Raw genomic sequence first — 27,537 nt, 5'->3', positions numbered from 1 at the left:
CGAAATTGACCATGAATGGGAGGTAAATAAGGTTTGATTGTTGATGATACTGTGCTGGTTTTAGACGCGGAAGAGAAGGTTGCCGATAGTGACAGAATTTGGAAGGGTGTCTGAGAGAAGGAAGTTGAGAGTTAATGTGGGTAAGAGTAAGGTTTTGAGATGTACGCGAAGGAAGTGGTGCGAGGTTGAATGTCATGTTGAATGGATAGTTACTTGAGGAGATGGATCAGTTTAAGAACTCTGGGTCTGTCGTTGTAGTAAATAGTGGAGTGGAAGCAGATATACGTCAGAGTATAAATGAAGGATGCAAAGTGTTGGGAGCAGTTAAGGGAGTGGTAAAAAATAGAGGGTTGGGCATTAATGTAAAGAAGGTTCTGTATGAGAAAGTGATTGTACCAACTGTGATGTATGGATCGGAGTTGTGGGGAATGAAAGTGACGGAGAGACAGAAATTGAATGTGTTTGAGATGAAGTGTCTAAGGATATGGCTGGTGTATCTCGAGTAGATAGGGTTACGAACGAAGTGGTGAGGGTGAGAACGGGTGTAAGAAATGAGTTAGCAGCTAGAGTGGATATGAATGTGTTGAGGTGGTTTGGCCATGTTGAGAGAATGGAAAATGGCTGTCTGCTAAAGAAGGGGATAAATGCAAGAGTTGATGGAGAAGTACAAGAAGAAGGCCAAGGTGAGGTGGTTTGGCCATGCTGAGAGAATGGAAAATGGCTGTCTGCTAAAGAAGGGGATAAATGCAAGAGTTGATGGGAGAAGTACAAGAAGAAGGCCAAGGTTTGGGTGGATGGATGGAGTGAAGAAAGCTCTGGGTGATAGGAGGATAGATGTGAGAGAGGCAAGAGAGCGTGCTAGAAATAGGAATGAATGGCGAGCGATTGTGACACAGTTCTGGTAGGCCCTGCAGCTTCCTCCGGTGCCTTGGATGACCGCTGAGGTAGCAGCAGTAGGGTATTTAGAGTTATGAGGCTTTATCTGTGGTGGATAACGGGGAAGTGTGGGCTGTGGGCCCCTAGCAGTACCAGCCAAAATCAGTTGTCCCTTGTCAGGCTGTGAGGAACGTAAAGAGGAAAGGGCCCTTCTTTTTCATTTGTTTGGTTTTGGCTACCACCCAAAATTGGGGGAAGTGCCTTGGTATATATATACATACATACATATATATATATATATATATATATATATATATATATATATATATATATATATATATATATATATATATATATACTGTATATGTATATATATATATATATATATATATATATATATGTATATATGTATATTTATTTATATATATAAGTATATATATATATATATATATATATATATATATATATATATATATATATATATGTATATATATATATATATATATATATATATATATATATACATTTATCCATCTATATATATATATATATATATATATATATATATATATATATATGTATATATGTATATATATATATATATGTATATATATATATATATATATATATATATATATATATATATATATATGTATATATGTATATATATATATATATATATATATATATATGTATATATATATATATATATATATATATATATATATATATATATATATATATATATGAGGATTCATATACAAAAACATCGTATTTATACAGGAGAAGGGGATCCAACAGCTGTCAGTTTTTTTAATAATTCCAGAAAAATCACATTTTAGATAAAAGGATAATACTGGATTAACGGAAAACAGACCTGGGCTTACATCAAAATTTCTACCTTTGGTACAGGAGATTAAAAAGGATTCAACAATATCCCTTTCAATATAGTCATTTACATGGATTACTTTTTCACCTCTGACCATTCAATTCTGTGACTTGACCTTAACCAGCGGAAGGCACAGGCATTATTAAGAGAACCCCTGGAAACGGCCACCTAATGTGGTTTAAATCTGACTGAGAGACCTTTGGATGTTTGGCCGACATAGAATAAGTTACACTCTGAACAAGGAATGCTATATATTACATTATTATCATTTCCAGAACTATTCTTAATCAACATGATTTTTAACGTACAATTATATTTAAACATTAACCCAATGTCTAGTTTTTTCAAAAGGGGTACAACATCCCAAAAACAAACATGAAATGGCAAACAAAGCATATTATTAATTGTTTCCTTCCCCCCTAACTGGACACTATATATATATATATATATATATATATATATATATATATATATATATATATATATATATATATATATATATATATATATATATATAATGTGTGTGCGTGTGTATGTACATGTGTATATATATGTATATATATATACTTATGTATATATATATATATATGTATATATATATATATATATATATATATATATATATATATATATATATATATATATATATATATATATATATAAATTATATGTATTTAGACAAGATTCTCGTGCATGACGGTAATGTTTTTATTACAGAAACCGATATCGATGTCGCTTCTGAACTTTCATTAAGTAGTAGATCCTTCAATTACCTCCAAGCGTTATTCTTAAGTGGCAATATATCCTCATAGGTTCTAAAAATACATTGATTAACGATGTCGAAGGTGAAATTTAATTAAGTTCAAGGTGAGTGTTTGCGCCGTAAGTAATCAAGGGGGTTACATATTACTTTCATCAAAAAGAGATGTAGGTGCTATAGCTGTTTAAGACAGGCTTTGGTAATTGTATTTCACAAGATTAAAGTGACTATTCTTTATTGCTGGCCTGGGGTAGTGTAGTTCATATCATTTAAAAATTTTAGAGACAAAATATTCTGACATTTTTTCTGATAAATGGGGGCCTTTTCACTTGGTGTGGTCTAAAAGTTAATTAATTATGCTTTATAGCTAATGCAAATTTGGGTTCTTAGTATAAGTAGTTTCTGTTTTGTCGATTTTAGACCAGTCCCCTAAAAGCAAATCTACATCTAATCAATAAGATTATTGAGCCCTTCTTTTGATGATCGCTGGAATAATGAAGACTACAGTAAGAATCTAAACATTCAAAGCTGGCACTTTGTCCGGCTAACATGAGGTCAAATTGCCGAAGAAAAACCCCCAATCGTCCCACAATTGGGAACAAACTATAGCGAGCTAGTGAAAGCATAAATTAATTGTAAAGTTAGGTAAACACTTTCCATAAGAAATGAAGCCTAATATCACAGCAGTAAAGATATCATGGCATATAAACAAGAGGCAGCCATTGTCGATGGATATATCTACTTTATGTTGTAAATAGCTCCTAATTGTAAAGATATTTGTGATAAAGTTATACATAAGCGTTCTTTAGATACGAATAGTCTTATTTTGGGGAATGAAAAGATCCCTAATTTCATGTACAAATATCCTTTTAGTATATGGAGCTCATTATAATTGCTTAGGCTCAAGTCCGCCAATCTCCTTAGAGATTATACCGTATCTGTAAAACATTGACAGAGCTTTCATTCCCGTTTTTTTTTTTTTTAATGAGGCGTATTTGCACTGACTCGCAGCGGTGTCCTATTAGGTCGGAAAAGTGTCCTGCTATCTGATTGGTTAGAATTATCTTGTCCAACCAATCAACGATCAGGAAACTTTTCCGAGTTAAGAGGGCATCCCTGCGAGTCATATTATCCGTGCTATTGATTTTATTACCAATACTGCTTAGTCTAATATTATCATTAGTACTTGTAGTAGTAATAGTATTATCATTATTATTATTCTCGGCTACATATGTCTATAAATGCTCAGTGATATTCACAAAGGAATGCTTATTTTAACATTTTAATAATGTTTGTCTTTAGCTAAGAGCTTTATAACCTTTGCAGACTTGCTACAAGTATCTATTCAAATAGAAAGAGTAGACAAAATAAACGAAAACGAGGGTTGTTATTACAACCCTTTCAATTTTGCTATTTTTTGAGTTGAAAGAGGTTGCACCATCAGGTCATTGGCCTCCCGCCTTATCAGGATGTATTTAGAGGGGATGTTGCCAGCTACATTCTGTTTTCTTGACCCAAATAAATGCTGGCACCCATTTTCAGATTGGTGAATTGTAGGGCGTAAGGGCTAAGTGATTTCTAACGTTTAATGCTGTATCTTTCTATGGTAAAGTGAATATTACCCGAGATTCTTAACCTTTTAAACGTCAATATATAAATCTCAATCAACCGAGTTTTCTTCCACCAAAAATTATAAGGAATTGTCACTGCAAAACAGTGTAGATCCTATCATGAAACCTAAACCGGGTTAGGTTTTTCCTGCTAGAAGACGTATCTGATGCTGGCCTCGCCTTCAGTCGTATAGAGAAAAACTATCATTATTTTTCAACCATACAGCTTGTAGATTAGTGAACGCGGTATATTGGAGGAAGGAGGTAATAAACATTACCCTTACAGACGACGACGCATTTGAGTTATAACGAAATGACATAATTCAGCGTCGTCTCTATGAAGAGAAAAATGTTTATGGTCTCGTAAAAACACAATAAAACTTATTATGTTGCTCAGGAAGGCTTCATATTTTCTCTAGACATTCCAAGGCGAGAAAGTAATCTTAGTTTATGGCTGCCTCATAACTAGGTCAGAGAAAATAAGTTAATTCAGAGAAGCAGTATCGAGCTGCCAATATAAATTAAGTCTATTATTTAGACTGGAAAAATAAGGAATTTGATAAACAAAGTTGATTTTATTTCTCAAAAGAACTGCTTTACCAAATATATCAAGTCTCTGCCTCTTCATAAATACCCCAATATCATAAGCGTATTTTCTTTGATATATATTCCGCTATATTCTATTTATCAAGAGGAAATGAAGATATTAAAGATGAATTTTTTCCAAGAGTTAACGTAAATTATTATTATTATTATAATTATTATTATTATTATTGTTGTTGTTGTTGTTGTTAAGATTATAAATTAGATTACAGCTTTTCACTTTTACCCTTTTACCCATTTATATTTTTGGTCGCTGTTTTTCGTCTGGTTTTTTTTTTTTTTTTTTTTTTTTTTTTTTTTTTTTTTTTTTTTTTACACATTAACTATGTCTAGAAAACATGTAATTTCAAATTCGACTTTATATATAGGAGGTAGAGCAGCACCCCAATGGAGACCTGGTCGATCTTTCAGCAACACACCACATACAATATGAAAGTATATACAGTAGTATCCACGGCCTAATGACATCTCGATTTCCTTACGCTTCTCCGATACGTTTATCGCTGAAAGGTCTTGAATCTGGACACAGATAAGAGTTGGTACCGAACAGCGAGAATAGGTTTATTTAAGCTCAAAATGTTTAAGCCAGTTGCTGTTTCGATTTAAATTAGAATTGACTGCAAAAACATGACGATGCTCTAATATTGCTGATCTAATGACGAACAGTATGAAATATAAGTTTAAATGTGCGTGTACCTATATGTGTATGTTAAATTTTTATAGAGTATTAATAATCGACCATCAGATGTTTATGATAATAGTAACCATATGAAATATGGAAAGTTAGCTTTTCAAGAAATTAAAAGTCATTCATTATTCTCATTCGTGCAGATCACCTCTTGGTTTTCTTCTAAGAATTTTATAGATATGATCAGGATAGAAAAAATAATTTATCAATTTTGATATTCATTCCTAACCTTGATATTGCAAAGAGATAAGTGGTATTTCACAAATTAATCGAAGAAAAAAAAACACAACAACAGAATGGTTGGAAGAAGCGGTAAACAGATCAAGCACATTACCAATTGGCATTTCATTTTACAAATTCGATAAATGTCGCGTCAGTAACGAGGGCTCACACGCCCGAGAGAGAGAGAGAGAGAGAGAGAGAGAGAGAGGAGAGAGAGAGAGAGAGAGCGAGCTAGCGAGCGAGCGTGAACTGTTTGCTTGTATGGTATTTGAACTCTAAAGATATCTATAATGATAGATGTATAAACTCGTTCACTCACACACGAGCACTATATATATATATATATATATATATATATATATATATATATATATATATATATATATATATATATATATATATACTGTATATATATATATATATATATATATATATATATATATATATATATATATATATATATATATATATACAGTATATATATATATATATATATATATATATATATATATATATATATATATATATAATATATATATATACAGTATATATATATATATATATATATATATATATATATATATATATAATATATAGTGTGGTGTGTGTGTGTGTATATGAAGAAATATTTTTATTCAATTGTTGAGTAGGAACTTGTTGTTCCGGGAAAGTCTCCCTGCAGCAAACAACAAGGATCAACAGGGGAAGATAGGAGCGCTAACACTTGAGGGCATAGCACCCTGGCAATAACTTTGGTGCTGTAGTTCATGAACCTTCATTCTGGTAATAGTCTTCAAGGTTAACATAGACAAAGGCAATGAAAGGAGCAGTGATGTATTGTAGATTAAAAGTTAAAGATAAGGATTTTTAACTTCGAAGCATACAGATTAATTACTAAGCCACTCGCTAACACACTGTTACTCTCAAAGTATTTAGACTTACACCTTTCAATATATCGGGTATACTGTCCCAATATTAAATATTCATGTTAGATATAATCAATCCAATAAGGGAGTAGTAATACAAAAAGGTAATTAACCTAATATTGTTACTTTATTGAGCAACATTTACATTGAAAAATGGAACATCTTAACCTCAAGCAGAAGAGGTTTAAACAAACGAAAAATGAAGTAAAAGAAATGCAACTTAGCAAAATCAAAGGCACTCAAAATACGAGAGACACGAGGTCTCTTGCAATAATGAATTATTTAAATAGGGTCGGACACGTGGTTGTTTGATCCGAGACTACTAATCTCTAAAGCTAAAGCTATATGCAAAATCGGTATACACAATCCTACGCACTCACAAACCAACCCTCTTAATGAGAGATTGCCTTGACGCAGTCGTGGTTTCTTCATATAGTTGAAGAATTGTGACCGGGAAGAGGGCTCACGAACTTGGGGAAATTGCTCCCCAAGTTCGAATCTAAATTTCTCTCCCTTTCCTCCATTCCTTCTGCTCAATATTTCTTCGATCTTCTAATTTTATCAACTTTCTCTTGTCTTGCTGTCCTAACTCTATGAGTATTATTTCTCTTAAGTTATATATACATATATATATATATATATATATATATATATATATATATATATATATATATATATATATATATATATATATATATATATTATTTGTTCATTTATTTATTTATCTTTTTATTTTTATTTTTTATTTAAATGGCGTGGATATTTTCCCATTCGTTATTACCGCCTGCTTAGATGAATGAGAGAAGGGATCACGGTTGGGAGGTACTCGCATTCAAAGCTATATATGAGAGTATTGGATGATCTCAGCCATCCCAAAGATGGTTTGGACCTTTTTGCCGGAACTACTCTCAAGGGTTGGGTCATCAGAATCCAGGGAGATCCAATCCTTGAGGTGGGACTCTTGCCTTTTGGCCGGAAGCCCATCATTACAGATATGGGGAGGATGATTCCATATATCCTTGGTGTCCGTCCTAACAGGTGGGTTTAGCTTACACCTGTGCCTCTATATCTGATTTGATGCTATCCTTCGGGTAGGGTATGGAGTGGACCATCTGGGAAGTATACTCTCTCATTGTGCTGATAGTAGATAATGCAAATTTCCTTTCCAACGTATGATACTTTCTTAAAATTCTCAAGCCGGTAAACTAACAAAACCAACAAAAAAACAAAGAAAATCCCACCCCTAACTATGCACCCTTCAAATACTGACTCCCCATCCCCTGGATTTGCTGACTCCCTCCCGGCGCTGTTGACGACCTCTGATAATGGGAATAGAGAAAGTTCTGTTGATGACCTCGGAACGGGAAAGGACCATTCTACTGATATTTCAAACTCGAGTAATTTGGGTAACACGAGGAAACTTCGAATCCTTTATGATACCCAAATTTCAATAGAGACAAATTATGATGATCTATATAAAGTATTTGAATGCTATGGATGCATAAAAGAAATAAGGATGAAACTTGAAGCTGAAACATGGGATTCATGGATATCTTACAGTAGTTATGACGAAGCATTTAGTACAATAAGTAACTTGAGTAATATTAAAATTAATAACTTGAATGTCGTGGCTGCTCTCTGCGATAAGGTACCAAAGGACTTGGATGTGTATAGGCCTGCCGATTGGTTGGAAAAAGACAAAGATTTAGCTATGCCCTCCCAGAGAAAGCCAAAGCCACCGATGTGGCTTAAAGCTGAATCAAAGGGGGTTACGGGGAATTACTTTAGAATATGCAAATTGATTCAGAAAAAAAGTATGAACTATTGCACCAGGTGATATATCTAGTTTTGGAAAAAATAGTTTCCTTATCCTTGCCAAATCCAGTACACAGTCTGTATTATTGTCCAACATCAAAACAAGTAATGATGACATTAAGTTAGATGTCAAACCCTACCTAAATTCTAGCTACGGAAGGGGGGGGGCGTTAGTTTTTAACAGGGATCTATATGAATTTACAGAGGAGGAGATACTGGCCATGTGTCCACTAAATGTATGGAAAGTTCATAAAGTCCCAGGTACATCAGTGATATTCCTTACGTTCCAGGATGGTGATGTACCTTTTCATATTATTATTGAGAACGAAAGGATTAAAGTAAGACCATTCAAGCAGAAGCCACTGCAATGCTTTAATTGTTTTAAATTTGGGCACCCTTCTAAAGTTTGCAAAAATGAGAAAATGTGTGGTATTTGCTCCAAATCTTGCCATGGAGAGTGTGCACTTGGAGACAGGTGTTTAAATTGCAGCTCAAATCATAAATCCACAGACAAGAGCTGCGAGCTATATAAGTTGGAGGAACCTGCCCTCAACAAATCGAACTTAGAACATATAAGTGTGACCCATGCCAAAAGACTATTAAATAAATCAAATACATATGCTAAGGCATTAAAATCAATCCAACCTAGTACTGCCAATAGCTCAAACAAAAGTATACCATCCGATAAAATGTCAAAAACGAGGTAACCATATTACCTCCTGAGGCTTTACTACGGTGTATTAACACTAGGGCATTGCCCATTGCTGTACAGCCTTCGTCCCCCATTACAAAAAGTAGTACAGACCTCTCTCAGGCCGTGTCCTTCCCTGATTTGATGGAGGTTCCACTAAAGACCAACTTACCTGATGCACGTGTAGTGTGAAAGGTGCAAAAACCTAGAATCCCACCATCTATTAATCGTAAAAGAGAGACACCTCCATCTCTCCCTCCCCCCTCCATTAGAAACATTAAAGTTTTGACATTAAATAAATTTGATGTTTTGTCTGTTGATGTTTCTAATGAACCAGAAGATAAATTGAATAAATCAGAAATTTAAGTTGAGGTCCACCATCCACCTCAACAAATAGATCAAAAGGATACAAAGAAAAACCCAAACGTAAAACCCAACATAACAAGACCATCTCTGAAGAAACCTAAAGGTAATAATGTTAGATTAAAAACTGCTAATGGGAAAACCTCATCCAAGATGTCTTCCAGAAATAATCCATAGTTTTCTCCTCCATTTTGCAATGGAACTGTCAGGGCTTAAGGGTGAAATATGAAGAGCTTAAGCTCCTAATTCATGAACATTCCCCCATAATTGTATGTCTATAGGAAAGTATGCTTAATTCTAACACTCCTAGTCTTCGAGAGTATGTTAACTATAAAACACCATATAATCAACAGGCAGGGAGCCATGGCGGAAGCCTCATGTACATTTGTCGAGATGTTCCCCAAATACCTATGTCTATACGTACAACCCTGCAGGCAGTGTTTGTACAAATTGATATAGGGAGGAAATATACAATATGCTCTCTGTATTTGCCTCCAAATTATATCATCTTATTTGATGATTTAGCAGAGGTCATTCAACAACTCCCTCAACATTTTCTCTTACTGGGAGATATGAATGGTAGACATCCTATATGGGGTGATGTTTTGGCAAACACAAGGGGCAATATTATCTCATTAATTGTGGAAAATGAGGATGTGGGACTCCTTAATACAGGAGAGCCCACACACTTCCATGTTCAGACAGGTACCTGGTCATGCATTGACCTTTCAATTGCAAGCTCTAACTGCCTTCTTGATTTTGATTGGAGGACATTAGATGATTGGCATACTAGTGATCATGCACCAATCATTACAAACACCAACAATGGTCCGCCTTTACAAAGATCGCCACGATGGAATCTTGACAAGGCAGACTGGGTTAAATTTCGTGAGCTAAGTGTAATCGAAGGGAGAGCAGAACGGTTTGAAAGTATTGATGATGCTATAGACCAACTGAATGGAACTCTCCATACAGCAGGAATCAATTTGATTCCCAAAACCACAGGACTATTCAAAAGACGACCAGTCCCGTGGTGGTCTTCAGAATTATCAGCCTTGCACAGAGCCACCAGAAAATCTCTGACTAGATTGCGTAGACGCCGTACGGATGAAAATTTGATAACATACAAAAAGTATAGAGCACAGTTCCGTCGTACCATGAAAGAAGCTAGATGCCAATCTTGGGTGGCTTTTGTTTCCTCCATTAATAGAAAGAACACCACCGTCTTCTGTATGGAGGAAAAAAAAAAAGATTGCTGGCAAATTTACCCCAAACCCACCACCAGTGTTGAAAGTGAATGGTCAGTATGTGACTGAAGGAAATAAAGTTAGGAATGCCCTGGCTGAACATTTTTCAAATGTATCGTGCAAGAATGTAGCAGCTCCTGGTCACCAGTACAGGAGCATTGAAGAAAAGACAATTTTAAATTTTGCAACAGGAAGGGAAGTCATATAATTCTCCTTTCACTGAAAGAGAATATGATTTGGCACTTTCCACTCGTAACGATACAGCTCCTGGACCCGATGGAATTCCATATGCAATAATTAAACGTGTACATTTCAATACAAAGTTATTTATTTTAAGCATTATTAATAGAATATGGCATGATCATAGTTATCCAAGTGTTTGGGAATTAGCCATTATTTTAGCCTTTTTAAAACCTGGTAAGAACAAGTTTTTAGCAGCAAACTACCAACCTATTGCATTGACACCTTGTTTATGTAAAATTATGGAGAAGATGGTCAATGCAAGGCTGATGTGGTACCTTGAAAAGAAGAGTATTTTATCACCGATTCAATGTGGATTCAGAAAAATGCACTCGACGACTGATGTATTGATAAGACTTTGAGTCCTCTATTTGTGAAGCGTTTGCTTCCAAGTAGCGCTATGTGACAGTCTTTTTTGACCTTGAAAAGGCATATGATACCACTTGGAGATATGGTATACTTAAAACAGTTCATGAATTGGGATTGAGAGGAGAGCTGCCACTACCTATTCAGGCATTTCTTTCAGATAGAGTTTTTCAAGTGAGAGTGTGGGAAACTCTATCAAAGAGTAAATGCCAGGAAGAAGGATTCCTCAGGCTAGTGTGCTGAGTGTAACCCTTTTTGCACTAGCAATTAATGGGATATCCTCAGCCATTCCCAGGGATGTTCTCTCAACATTATTTGTGGATGATCTCTCCATATCATTTGCTGGGGCTAGAATGGCAATGGTTAAGAGAAAACTACAATTCTTAATTGATAAAATTATCCAGTGGGCCGATATGAATGGATTTAAGTTCTCGACAAGTGAAACTACTATTGTACATTTCTGTCGTATCCGGGGAGCACATCCAGACCCTGATATATACATCAAATGTCAACGAATCCCATGTGTAGGGGAAGCTACATTTTTAGGTTTGATATTTGATTGTAGACTTACATGGGTTTCTCACCTAAAAGCATTAAAATCTAAATGTGTTGAGGCTCTGAATCTTTTAAAAGTATTGTCCCATGCATCATGGGGGCAGACCGCAATACTACTTTGAAATTATACAAGACCTTGTTTTTTTCCAAAATTAGTTATGGATGTGAAATATACTCTTCAGCCACCACAAGCCAGTTAAAAATATTAGATTCAATACATCGTGCTGGTATTAGATTGTCCACAGGAGCATTTAGAACCTCACCTATCCCAAGTCTCCTTGTTGATGCTGGAGAGTTACTTCTAAACCTTTACCGAATGTCTTGCATCATTTGGTATTGGTTTAGATTGCAAAGACTCTCGAACTCTTTAGCCTTTCAGACTGCAAGCCTTGTAAGACACACATCATACTTTGAGTTGCACCCAAAATCTTCTCAACCTTGTGGCTTTTGGGTGAAACGTTTACTAAACAGTCTGGATATAATTAGAAGTAAGGTACTTCCATTCAAGGCATCATCAATACCTCCATGGAAATTACCAGAGATATCGTTTTTCAAATACTTTATTGGAGTTAAGAAGAATATGACTAACCTAGAAGCCAAGTCTCTTTCCATGGAACATGTTGAAGAACATAGATGATTGACTTTTATATAAACTGATGGCTCCAAATCTGATGCTAGCGTTGGATTTGGAATACATAGTAATGGTTTTAATTGTAGAGGTGCACTTCCTCTAACAGCTTCCATATTTACTGCCGAACTGTATGGCATATTAACCGTTATTGAGAAAATAGCGTTGGAGGAGGGTAATTTTACAATTTTTAGTGATGCAAGGAGTGTCCTTTGAGCTTTAGAAGTTTTTACTTCTAGTAACCCTCTAGTTTTAAAGATTTTAGAATGGCTTTTTATTACTGGACGGAGAGTTATAATGGTTCGATTTTGTTGGGTTCCAGCACATGTAGGTGTGTCTGGGAATAAGAAGGCAGATTCACCGGCAAAGAATGCTGCATCTGAGTTGCTGCCAAGAAGGTATCCCATTCCGTATAATGATTTCCTACCTAACATCAAGAAATTGCTTTGCAATAAATAGCAACAGCACTGGGATAGTCCAGATGGCAATAAAATGAGAGAAGTAACAAATGTCATATCTCCTTGGAGGTATAACATGATGCCCCGAAATGGGAAACTTCTCTTTGTCGTCTCTGTATTGTTCACACTCAGTTGACACACGAGTTTCTGCTGAAGAGCCAACTTCAACCGTATTGTGACGACTGTTAAGTACCTCTAACAGTGAAACATCTGTTGACCGAATGCCCCAATTATAATATTTTAAGGAATAGATATTTGTTTGAGGCTCGAGGTGGGGGTGGCAGGTTCATCCTCGCCAAGATTCTTGGACATGTGTCCTACTATGCAAGTGGCATTGTTCGATTTATTACAGAAGCAGGTCTTTTGAAAACTATCTAACTTTTATAACGACATTAAACTTTTATGGTTTTAATTGAATATTCTTTATATATATATATATATATATATATATATATATATATATATATATATATATATATATATATATATATATAAACTAAATGATATCGGCGTCAATGACCTTAGATGTCTGGATGCCTGAAAACTTTAAATCAATCAATCACAAACAAAATCAAGTTAAACTTAAGGCTAATCTAGTCTAAAAGGGGAAAACGATGTGGTCACGTGTGCACTCCTTACTTGAATGAGAGTCCTTGTCCGTAAATGGCTGTTACAGCTTGTTGCTGGTAATTTGCCGTTAAGTGGATAGTTGCACCCTTGACTGGCCCACCCCTGGAATTCTCGCTTTTTTGGCCAATTGGGTTTCTCTAGCACAGTTCCTAGGATTGTCCGCTTTCCTCTCCAGCCGACAGAACCCAAGCACTTCTTTTCTCTGTCCTTTGTTTGGTCGGAGTCAAGGGGGGCGGGTGTGAGCCAGATATGCACTGATTGAGTAACAAGGTAGGTCAGCTGGTAACAACTATGGCTCTTGTGCGAATGCGGTGACCCTTAGGTCCCGCGGGTTCATTTTGGTTCAGCATCCAAACATGTGAGGGTCATGGTGCATAGAATAACGCAGTTGAGGTGCCATATCGGGACTTTAGGGCAGGACATGGTAACGTTTCAAAGAGTGAATATGGAGGCAGGATTTTATGCAAAATACGGAGAGAAATCTTGATATAAGGAATATATAACCATAATAATCCTACTTATTCTAGCTTAATTAAAATTAATAATTCTAATGAGCAATCAGCAATGGGTTGGTGCAATGGGCATACCTCTTAAAATTAATCGGACCTGAATATGTACTGAGAGATAAAATAAGCTGCTTATAAGTCAGCAGTACTAACCTTAGATTCAAAACCAGTTTAATATTTTATCTCGACATACGTAGTTTGAAGAAAGATCCATCGTACGCCGGCGTAAGGCTTTTGTTTTGTGCGTCTACGCTGTGACGTCACGAACATAGATTGTTATTGTCAACGAGTTTCGTTAATTTAAAGCAGTTCTCCCGATGTTTTGGTAAAGAAAAAGTAAAGTGTGGGGACGAACATCTAGGGATAAAGATATTAATACGGGGGCGAGACCAAAATGAAAAATTAAGAAGAGTGAAGAAAAATTCTTAACAGTATATAAACATATCTATACAATAATAGATTTATAAACTCGTTCACTCACACACACGTGTAATATATATATATATATATATATATATATATATATATATATATATATATATATATATATATATATATATATATATATATATATATATATATATATATAATATATATATATAAATGTATATATATATATATATATATTATATATATATATATATATATATATATATGTATATATATATATATATATATATATATATATATATATATATATATGTATATATATATATATATATATATATATATATATATATATATATATATATATATATATATATATATAAAAATATACATATATATATATATATATATATATATATATATATATATATATATATATATATATATATATAATTATATATATATATATAATTATATATATATATATAATATATATATATATATATATATATATATATATATATATATATATAAAAATATACATATATATATATATATATATATATATATATATATATATATATATAATTATATATATATATAATTATATATATATATATATATATATATATATATATATATATATATATATATATATATAATTTATATATATATATATATATAATTATATATATATATATATATATATATATATATATATATATATATATATATATATATATATATATAATTATATATATATATATATATACAGTATATATATATATATATATATATATATATATATATATATATATATATATATATATTATTACTATCCAAGCTACAACCCTAGTTGGAAAAGCAAGATGCTATTAGCCCAGGGGCTCCAACAGGGAAAAATAGCCCAGTGAGGAAAGGAAAGAAGGAAATAAATAAATGAAGAGAAAAAATTAACAATAAATCATTCTAAATTAAGTAACAACGTCAAAACAGACTTGTCATATATAAACTATTAACAACATCAAAAACAAATATGTCATAGATAAACTATAAAAAGACTCATGTCCGCCTGGTCAACAAAAATGCATTTGCTCCAACTTTGAACTTTTGAAGTTCTACTGATTCAACCACCCAATTAGGAAGATCATTCCACAACTTGGTAACAGCTGGAATAAAACTTCTTGAGTACTGCATAGTATTGAGCCTCGTGATGGAGAAGGCCTGGCTATTAGAATTAACTGCCTGCCTAGTATTACGAACAGGATAGAATTGTCCAGGGAGATCTGAATGTAAAGGATGGTCAGAGTTATGAAAAATCTTATGCAACATGCATAATGAACTAATTGAACGACGGTGCCAGAGATTAATATCTAGATCAGGAATAAGAAATTTAATAGACCGTAAGTTTCTGTCCAACAAATTAAGATGAGAATCAGCAGCTGAAGACCAGACAGGAGAACAATACTCAAAACAAGGTAGAATGAAAGAATTAAAACACTTCTGCAGAATAGATTGATCACCGAAAATCTTGAAAGACTTTCTCAATAAGCCTATTTTTTGTGCAATTGAAGAAGACACAGACCTTATATGTTTCTCAAAATTAAATTTACTGTCGAGAATCACACCTAAAATTTTGAAAGAGTCATACAAATTTAAAGAAACATTGTGAATATTGAGATCTGGATGTTGAGGAGCCACCGTCCTTGACCTACTTACAATCATACTTTGAGTTTTGTTAGGATTCAACTTCATACCCCATAATTTGCACCATGCACTAATTCTAGCTAAATCTCTATTAAGGGATTCACCAACCCTAGATCTACATTCAGGGGATGGAATCGATGCAAAGAGAGTAGCATCATCTGCATATGCAACAAGCTTGTTTTCTAGGCTAAACTACATGTCATGTGTATATAGTATGAAAGGTAATGGGCCAAGAACACTACCCTGTGGAACACCGGATATCACATTCCTATAATCACTATAGTGCCCATCAACAACAACTCTTTGAGATCTATTACTTAAAAAATCAATAATAATGCTAAGAAACGACCCACCCACTCCCAACTGTTTCAGATTGAAAACAAGGGCCTCATGATTAACACGGTCAAAGGCAGCACTAAAATCAAGGCCAATCATACGAATTTCCCGACCACAATCAAGGGATTTCTGTACAGCATTGGAGATTTGAGAAGAGCATCACATGCTCCAAGGCCTTTACGAAATCCAAATTGCAAACTAGGGAGTAGATGATTACCTTCAGCAAACCTATTAAGACGTTCAAAAACTTTATATAATATGGGAGTTATGGAAATTGGGCGGTAATCAGTGGGATTTGAGCTACCACAAACACATTTACATAGAGGAGTAACATTACCAATTCTCCAACTAGTGCTAAAAGCTCCACTTCTTGCTAACTTGCGCAAAATAACAGATAACTTTGGAGCTAAGAAATCTGCTGTCTTTATAAAAAACAAAGGAAAAATACCATTTGGGTCTACACCTCCATAAGCATCAAGGTCCACCAACAGAGCTTTAATCTCACGAGATCGAAAAGCTAAACTAGTTAGTTTAGCCTCAGGAAAACAGGAATGTGGAAGTTCAAGTTTTTCATTACTCTGTTTACTGTCAAAAACATCAGCCAAAAGGGTTGCCTTTTCCTTTGGACAGTGAGTGACTGAGCCGTCTGATTTAAGTAAAGGAGGAACTGTTGCATCTACACCAAAGAGTGCAGATTTAAGGGTAGACCACCATTTATGTTCCTGAGTTGTACCAGAAAGTGTTTCTTTTATGGTTAAATTGTACTCCTTTTCAGTTGAGGCATAAACTCTCTGAGAAAAAGCTTGAAGCTGAGTATAGTTTTTCCAGGTCAAATCTGATCTGTTACCCTTCCAAAGATGATAGGCCTCCTGTTTCTCCAAATAAGTACGTCTACATATATATATATATATATATATATATATATATATATATATATATATATATATATATATATATATGTATATATATATATATATATATATATATATATATATATATATATATATATATATATATATATATATATATATATATATATATATATATATATATATATATATATATATATATATATATATATATATATATATATGTATATATATATGTATATATAAATATATATATATATATATACATATATATATATATATATATATATATATATATATATATATATATATATATATATATATATATATATATATATATATATATAAATATATATATATATAAATATATATATATGTATAAATATTTATATATATATATATATATATATATATATATATATATATATATATATATATATATATATATATATATATATATATGCAGTATATATATATATGTATATATATACATACATATATCGATAGATAAATTTGTATGATGATTGTATCTTCTTTTTCATAATTTTAATCCCAGAATCTGTTAATGCGTTGTTTTAACTTCAGATATCTGTTTGTATTTTCCATACTGGTTATCTTCATTTAGAACTCGATTTCTTCAATAATAATAATAATAATAATAATAATAATAATAATAATAATAATAATAATAATAATAATAATAATAATAATAATAATAATATACAGGAAAATGGTAGTTTCTTTTATAATTCCCATTTTCCTTAAACATACAAATAAATATTTATATTTACGGAATAAACTGGAAATGTCTGCAGCATTTCAAACATTTCTTGCGTTACCTCATAAATACATTGTTTGATATTAACGAATGCAAATCCTTTCTTTGTTCTCTCGAAATATTATTTATCAAGAACTGTTCTGTATAAAATTAAGTGAATATACAGAACGGTTTTAAAAATTTTATTTCATCAGTTCAAATCTCAAAAGGTGGAAAATATATTTTTATCTTGTTCTTTATCTTCGTCATTGACATGTTTCAGAAATAATCTCTCTCTCTCTCTCTCTCTCTCTCTCTCTCTCTCTCTCTCTCTCTCTCTCTCTCTCGAGTGCTGATAAGAGTTCCATCCTTAAAGCTATTCCTAATCTCTCTAGCAGAGGGGAAAGAGCCAACAAAACACTTTTCTCTTAAAAGGTTCCTTTTACTAACTTCCGCTGTAGATGCGAAGCTCTCGCTGCAAAGGCTAATTTCAAAATGCCATACCTTTTTTCGTCCATTTTTTCGTCCATTTTTTCGTTCATTTTTTTTCTCGTGCCAAGATATATATACATCTAATTTGTTCTTGCAGAGTTTTTCCTGCTTAAATAACTGGTTTTATGTTTATTTTATTTTTGTTTACGGTTTTTTTTTTTATTATTTTTCCCCCATGTCTTGAGATGTTTACCTCCGCCAACGAAGTTCGGTGGAGGTTATATTTCTGTCCCCGTTTGTTTGTTCGTCCATTTGCCGTTTTTTCTAAACAACTTCCCGGCCACAGCTTTACTATAGAGTAGTGAAACTTTTAGGGATTGATTGTTATGTTGAGACGTGGAAATTCAATCTTCAAAGTCCTAGGTCAAGGGTCAAGGTTAACGTTGGGCAAAAGGTCGACCAAATTATTACAAACCTTAATCCTGAGTCTGCACTTGGTAGTCACGCAGACTTCAATTACGCCTACGGTCGGAAAGGCAAGTTGGTTTCAAGAAATAAGATGCCGTGGCGGAGGTTTAAGTTTGAATGAGCAATAGAGGTAACATTATTTAACATGCATATAGAAATAATCTTAACTTTTGGTAATATGGTTTATTAATTACTGAGACAACCTTTTACATCTAAGCTGTTCACAGATAATTAAAATCTAGTGTTTTCTCGAGAATTCTATGATAATTATAGAGAAATAAGTTACCAGAGCCTCATTCATCAATAGATGAATATAAGTTTCATCTAGATATAATGCTAATGAATTTGACGTAGGAGGTTATCACGCATATAATTACATAGACATCAAATAATTAATATGTACAAAGTGTCATTTGGTCATGCAATACTTTGCTTTGTTTAGTTGTTTATTTGTATCATGTGAATAGCTGCTTGCTGAGAGAGAGAGAGAGAGAGAGAGAGAGAGAGAGAGAGAGAGAGAGAGAGAGAGAGAGTTATTAATCGTTATAATGATGATAGTACTACTAGGTAGATCAATGCAGATCAAAATGCCCAAGCCTTCATTGGGATGGAAGTTGTAGACACTTTACAGTAGATCCGTTCAATTTATGTTAATTCATTGTGATCTGAGGAATATATTCTTACGATATACATCTCACCTTTTACAGCTATCATTCAACCTACTACTGACGTTAAGTATACATAGAGAGAGAGAGAGAGAGAGAGAGAGAGAGAGAGAGAGAGAGAGAGAGAGAGAGAGAGAGAGAGAGAGAGAGAGCGTCTGATGCCTGTATTTTTTTCTTCCGACCCTCCTGTCAAACCTTTTCAATAGTGGTGAAACATCATGTTAAAATAAAAATAAAATCTAAAATAGCATCTTATTGGTCCTGTGCCAAGAGACGTGGAATCAGTTTCCATATCAGTCGCTGAAATAAATTGGGTGTTTTTACGCTGAAGTAAAGAAGATAATAGGCTTTTCCTTTCGCTTCTGCGAGATTTCATACATATTTCTGTTTAATTTTCTCTTTCTTAAAGGCATATTTTTTTTTTGTATTCAATAATTCAATACAATGTATCACCGTTAGATAGAGTATGCCTTTATGTGAGTGAGAAACAGAGATAGAGAGACAGACTGAGATTAAGAGACAGAGCGAAATTTTTAATTTGGAGTTATATATATATATATATATATATATATATATATATATATATATATATATATATATATATATATATATATCATTATAATTGTATGTTATTGGAGGTGGCGTATTTACTTCTGTCTATTGTATATTATCAAGTATTGATCACTATATTTTCAACCTAACGAATAAGCACTTCCATTTTTCCTGATTATATAATGCATACTTTCAAAACCTATTAGAAACGTTATTGCCCGCGGGCACGAGACCCAATAGAGATGGGGGTGTGGGGAAGCTTATAGGTTTAGTCATCCACAACCATTACCTGGCCCTTCTTGATTCTAGTGAGGAAAGGATATAAATAAACTATATAAGAAGTAATGAACTATCAAGATAAAATATTTTAAAAATATGAACAACATTAGAACTCATCTTTCAATTATAAACTATGAAAATACTTATGCTAGCCTGTTCAACATAAAAACATTTTCTGCAAGTTTGAACTTTTGAAACTCTCTAGATTCTACTATCCGATTTAGAAGATCATTCCACAACATGGTCCCAGCTGGAATAAAATTCTTAGAATACTGTGTAGTATCGAGCCTCGTGATGGAGAAAGCCTGGCTATGAGAATTAACTGCCTGCCTAATTACGAACAGGATGGAATTGTCCCGGAAGCTCTGAATGTAAAGGACGGTCAGAATTATGAAAAATCTTAGGCAGCATGCATAATTAACTAATTGATCGAGGTACCAGAGATTATTATCTAGATCAGGAATAAGAAATTTAATAGACTGTAAGTTCCTGTTGAACAAATTAAGATGAGAATCAGCAGCTGAAAACCAGACAGAAGAACAATACAAGAAACAAGGTAGAATGAAAGATTTTAAACACTTTTTCATAATAGATTGATCACCGAAAATCTTAAAAGACTTTCTCAATAATTTGTTATGCAACTGAAGAAGACAAAGACCTAATGTGTTCCTCAAAAAATTAATATCTGTCGAAAAATCACACCTAAAATTTCAAGTCATACAAAGTTAAAGAAACATTATCAATACTGAGATCAGGATGTTGAGGAGCCATTGTCCGTGATCTGCTTACAATCATACCTTGATTTTGTTTAGGATTCAGCTTCATGCCCCATAATTTGCATCATACAATAATTTAAGCTAGGTCTCTATTAAGGGATTCAGCAACTCAATCTACATTTAGGAGATGGAATTGATGCAAAGAGAGTAGTCATCTGCATATGCAACATGCTTGTTTTCTAGGCGAAACCACATGTCATGTGTATATATTACGAAATGTAATGGACAAAGAACACCACCCTGAGGAACACTAGATATCATATTCCAATGCTAACTATGGCGCCCATCAACAACAACTCTTTGCGATATATTACTTAAAAATTCAATTATGGTGCTAAGAAACGACCCACCCACTCCCAACTGTTTGAGTTTGAAAACAAGGGCTTCATGATTAACACGATCAAAGGCAGCACTAAAATCAAGGTCAATCATACAAATTTCGTGACCACAATCAAGGGATATTTGTACAGCATTGGAGATTGTAACTAGGGTATTACACGCTGCAAGGCTTTTACGAAAACCAAATTACAAACTAGGGAACAGATGATTACTTACAGCTAGCTTAATAAGACGTTTTGCTAAAAGATGTTCAAACATTTTAGATAATATAGGAGTTATGGAAATTAAGTGGCAATCGGTTGGACTTGAGCTACCACAAACACATTTACAAAATGGTGTAACATTACCAATTCTCCAAAAAGTCCTCTTCTCGCTAACCTCGGCAAAATAACAGATAACATTGGAACTAAGAAATCTGCAGTCTTTATGAAAACAAAGGAAAAATACCTTATGGTTCCCCACTCCATAAGCATCAAGGTCCACCAAGAGAGCTTCAATTTCACAAGGTCAAAAAGCTAAACTAATTAGTTTAGTCTCAGGAAAACAAGACGCAGGAAGATTAATTTTCTCACTACTCTACTTACTGTAAAACACATCAGCCAAAAAGGTTGCATTTTACTTTGGACAATGAGTGACAGCCATATGGTATAAGTAAAGGAGGAACTGTTGCATGTACACCGAGTGCAGATCTAAGGGTAATCCATCACTTATGTTCCTGGGTTGTACCAAAGGGTTTCCTTTATCGTTAAATGGTATTCTTTTTTATTTGAAGCCTAAGCTCTCTGAGAAAAAGCTCTAGGCTGAAGATAGTTATTCAGACTCAAATCTGATCTGTTACTTTTCCAAAGATGATAGGCTGCCTGCTTTTCCTAATAAGCACGTCTGCAATCATCATTGAACAATGGTTTATCTTCCACTCTGTACCATAGTACACATGAAGGGATATGTCTCTTAATTATATTAACTATATTCCCATTCAAAGGACCAACAAGATCAACGCTACTATACAATTGTAACCAATTCAAGACCAAAAGGTCACTCAAAATACCTTTCCAGTCAGTTTTAGATTTCAGTATGATAGCCTACATCAGAGACAGGCTGTTCAGTCTTTACTACTAATGGAATAAAGGCATGATCAGATGTGTCAACTGGAGAACCAACCCTACTTGTTTTAACGCCAGAGAAGTCGGTGTACACGAGGTCCAAGCAGTTACCAGACCTGTGAGTAGCTTCATTTCTGATATGTTCACAGTCTGATTCAGAGGCAAAATCCAAAGCTTTGGTGAGTCTCAAGGGTATGCTCCAGTCCCTCGCCTCTGCTATCCTTGAGTAACCATTTAAACTTTCCACGCTATATACCTCCAAATCAGGAAAGAAAATGACTGATACATTTGAGGGTGTTTAACATTTGACCATCGTGAATTTAATGTTATGTATAGTGATTTAAAATAATTAATATTTCCTACACATCCTCTTTTGATTGGTATTCCACCTTGCTAGACCTGAGATTCCATTCCGTGCATGATTTTACTATATATATATATATATATATATATATATATATATATATATATATATATATATATATATATATATATATATATATATATATATATATATATATATATATAAGAGAGAGAGAGAGAGAGAGAGAGAGAGAGAGAGAGAGAGAGAGAGAGAGAGAGAGAGAGAGAGCAACAAACTAAGAACAAGGACCCTCTTGGTATATTTTTTGGGGTTTTTTTATAGTAATAATAAACCATTAATTTGTTTATTTTTGGTAGATAAAGGTTTTCATACAAATATTACACACACTATTGGTAGTAAGTAAAATAAAAAATATTTATTACATGTAGAAAAGGTGAAACTATGACGGGCATTTTTTAAAGGTTTTCAGTATTCAAAATCCGAAAACTTCATTCTTTATTGTATTTATTTATAGCTTGAAATTGATATTTTATGATTACAGAATAACTAGAAGCCAAATTTCTCCTAATGCAGTAAATTTTTATTTATTGTGGAAAGTTTTTGCAAAAAGTTTCTTTTGAAAAGTTTTTACTATTATTTTACTTATTTCAAAATTGACAATCTACAAAAACCAATAAAGGGTCTGTGATTTGAAAATTTGTAATTTAGAATAAAAGAAGCTATTGCAAATTAAATTTTGTTAAATTTCCAGGGTGAGTTAATTTGAAAAGTAAAGAAAATTTTATTGAGACATTACGAAAAATATTAGGATAACATGGATTTATTATGTATATAAAAAGTGATCGTGAATTTTCTTAATTTTAGCAGCAACATCTACCTGGTAATGATGTAATACTTTTATATCTAATTCTCTCAATATTTTACTAATTTTCGTGTTATTGTTTGAAAATTTAATTGACTCTTAAGTTTCCAGTAGGTATGATTTTCACTATTTTTCTTTCAAAATGAAAATACACTGAGGGTATGACTGGGAACATAATTAGATTTGTATGAAAGAACAAGAAGCAAACTAGTCATTGCACTTGGCTTACTTTACTTTACTTTGATGACTGCTTTTTCCGGTCCCATACAGCAGGGGAACCCCACTCTCTACAGGACCTCCACTGTCGTTTTTCTGTGTTCGTTCTGAGTATTTAACGTTTCATATCACGTATTGTTAGCTAAACTAAAGAAGAAGGCAAGTTAAGAGTATCAATAGAATATTACTATATGGTTACATTGGGAATTACACCTACATAATCATGAATAACATCACATAATATGGAGAAATCGTAAAGCCGATACAGTATAGCTTTGTCGTCAATGTTAAATGTATTATAGGGACATGAAAATGCTAACGGAATATTATATATGGATTCTTCACTTTATATATCAATTTTGACTTCCATTTTAAAGAGTATGATCTGGTGAATTAATACGTTTTCAAGAGAAGGGCCCCTTCCTCGCCTCCTCGTCTTTCTGTCTTGGTCTTCTGCGATCTTCCATGAAGCTACGGCTAATGGGGAGCCACGGATGAATGAGAAAAATTGAATTAAAAGTTAGTGCCACTGAGAACTGAATAATAATCATATTCCTTCAAGAATTTTTCCATTATAATTGAATTGTCATACATGTCAAAAAGGTCTGAGTTCCCAAGTGACCGTCTGTAAGTAAATTAACTTCAAGAACTAAATAATTTAGAATAGTGTGTTAAAACTTTTATATGATCAGAAGTCGTAATTTAAATTTTTAGGGTATATTTGAATATGTAAACGTGATAAAGGGATTGAAATAATTCAAAATGACCAGCAACAACTAAATACTAAATGAGTAATTAAATGGGTTAAGAAACGTGTAAAAGCATTATTTACATTGCAGCAGAAGCACATTTTACCACCGCAACCATCCTTCAGTACACCGTTGGGGCAACTGGACTTCTTTTTGACGCAGGCTCCCGTCGTACATATATCTTTAACGGTGCAGTTTCGGGCGCAACAGTACTTATTTGTTTCGGAACAGTAGCTTACAACGCGTTCTCCTGGACATGCGTCTGTCGACCATTGGCCTTTGTAATACTTGAGGCACTTCCTGTCATTACAAGGCGATGCTGGAATGACATAAGATAATATCAGTCACAACTAGTATGTAGTAGATGGAGAGTTCACAAACAACCAAATCTCCACTTCTTTATATAGCGTAACCAAAAAGCGAAATACAGAAGTAGTTTAATGTAAAAAAAAAAAAAATGTCTTAAGGAATGATATGAAAATTGCAGACTTGAGTTTGAATAAACTCAGAAAATCAGTTGTCAACATATACAGTATATATATATATATATATATATATATATATATATATATATATATATATATATATATATATATATATATATATATATATATATATGTCCTAATTTGTGTATGAAGATATGTGTTGTACGTCAAGGTAAATGAACTCTATACTCATTAGAATTCCACAAAACCTAACTATTCAGCATGTTGTTGTAGCAAGATTTCATCTTGCTTGCGAGGGGAGTTAGTTGCCTCTGTGCGTTCAAGTAGACAAGGCTCTCACCTGAGAGTGTCAGCTTTACAGTGTACTCACGAACCTTTTATAATAAAGTGAAAAAAACCCATGTTCCGATGTTTCATTATCCGTCAACATGGGACATATTGGTGTCAGGTGTAAAAATAAGTGTGTTTGTGTATGCTGTGAGCGAAGTTGTTCTTCAAGACGGTAAAATAAAATTTCAAGATGCCTAGACACACAAGGACTAACATAGCAGACGCTGCTGCTGCAGGAGATGAGAACGAAGAAGCAGTTGGATGTAGCATTGCCGATGAAGAATATAGACAGGAAAATAGACAGGAAATTAGAACGCAAGAGTTGGAAAATAAGTTAGATAACTTAGAAGAGTTAATGAACAGAATCTTGTTTGAACAAGAAGAGGAGCGGTGCGCAACCACAGCATATCAGACGCACATAAACGAAGTCCAAACACACAATTGAAATTACACACGCACAGCCGAGTGAAGATACGCAAATCGTAGTTCGAAAGTTGCTAGAACTCCAGGCAAGTGTTAGGCCTTTTGATGATCAGTGGCCAAACGAAGGGTTTCAATCGACTGAAGTGTTTTTGAGAGACTTGGAAGTAACCACATATGGGTGGTCGGAAAGAGAAAAAGCTATTCAAGTAATCAGATTGCAGAGAGATGTTCCTGCAATGGAGGTAATGTGTTGGCCACAAGACAGTTTAAGAAGTTATACTGAAATAAAACGATGTTTGAGAAATATGCCTTGCCTGATGCGAGGAAGGGGGACATAAAAGAAAATTACAAACCCAAAATTCGGAAGGCCAATCTCCCAGAAGGTGATAAAAAAGCTATTGCCCATAGACATATTCGCAGATTAGTAAACCCATATTTATGTGGTTATTTGTTTGATGACAACCACTCGTTAGCAGACGTAGAAGGCGCAATACAATACATTCTAGACAGTTTGCCCGAAGAAAAAATTACTGGGAATAACTGGCCCGATTCCGAGAAGTTGGCAGCCATGAAGGGCACTCACCAACCCCCAAAGCTGGAGAGGGGAGAATGCAATCAGCAGGTGAAAAGTGTCTTCAGAGGCTGGCAGTGTGGGGGAGAGGGGCACGGATGAGGGGAGTGCCCCACCCAAGGATCCCCCCGGTGTTACACTTATCAGGCCTATGGTCAAGTATCTCGAGAGTGCCCAGCAAAAAACGCCTTGGGTTGACGGGCTGTGGCACACGTACACATCCCCCTGCCCAACATCCGAGGAAAAGGAATCAGAGGAAGGGGGAGACGAGGGGGATCAATACCACCCCTCCCTGCAAGACATCAGAAGCAGCAGCCGAGGCAGCGGTGACGACAGACATGGTAGAGCAGGCACTGGGACCTCCATCGGTACCCCCGACCTCACCCCCGCAGCACTAGGAAGAGTACCAGGCGATTGCGGCATTGCAAATGAAGTCATTGGCCCATGCCCCATATATCGTAATGGCCGGCTCGGAATGTTAGCAATTAGGATTGACCTGCCAGATAAATCTATTTGAGCTCTGATTGACACCAGAGCTAGCGTATTTTGGTCCGTACCGAGTAAAGATGGTTAAAGCTAACACTGTAGTGATACAAAGCATTATTAATGGTGCAGTGTCTGAACATCATCAGGCACACATACATATGGTGCCTGAAAAGATAGTTTTTAAAAGTGTCAATCAGAGGGTTCCTCCTTACCCTTGCATACATGACATTCCTCGAGTTGATGAGTAGAATTTTTTTTTCCCTTTGCTGCTGTTGTTGTTTGAGCAGATCTCATTTCTTCTATTGACATGTTTTAAATAAACTTAATGATGACAATGTGTTCTTATGTTGATGCTTAATGTATACGTAAAGTGTTGTGGTAATACA

General features: G+C 33.9%; 1 protein-coding gene and 1 long non-coding RNA gene across 2 annotated transcripts in view; one reads left to right on the top strand and one right to left on the bottom strand.

Moving 5' to 3' along the window:
• The window catches only part of LOC137646017 (uncharacterized), a 477,241-nt gene that overhangs the window by 219,704 nt on the left and 230,000 nt on the right, over nt 1-27,537 (top strand). The window lies entirely within an intron of this gene.
• LOC137644752 (uncharacterized) overlaps nt 22,703-27,537 on the bottom strand; it is a 16,367-nt gene continuing 11,532 nt past the window's right edge. Inside the window, exons 3-4 of the mRNA XM_068377648.1 lie at nt 24,979-25,214; nt 22,703-22,999 (exon numbers count right to left, since the gene is read on the bottom strand). Coding sequence (XP_068233749.1) covers nt 22,703-22,999; nt 24,979-25,214 — 533 coding nt within the window. The remainder of the gene's footprint in view (nt 23,000-24,978; nt 25,215-27,537) is intronic.

This window comes from Palaemon carinicauda, chromosome 8 (genome assembly GCF_036898095.1).
Source record: "Palaemon carinicauda isolate YSFRI2023 chromosome 8, ASM3689809v2, whole genome shotgun sequence".
NCBI lineage: Eukaryota > Metazoa > Arthropoda > Malacostraca > Decapoda > Palaemonidae > Palaemon > Palaemon carinicauda.
The sequence above is the reverse complement of the archived record's forward strand: the minus strand, read 5'-3'. Positions and strand labels throughout refer to the sequence as shown.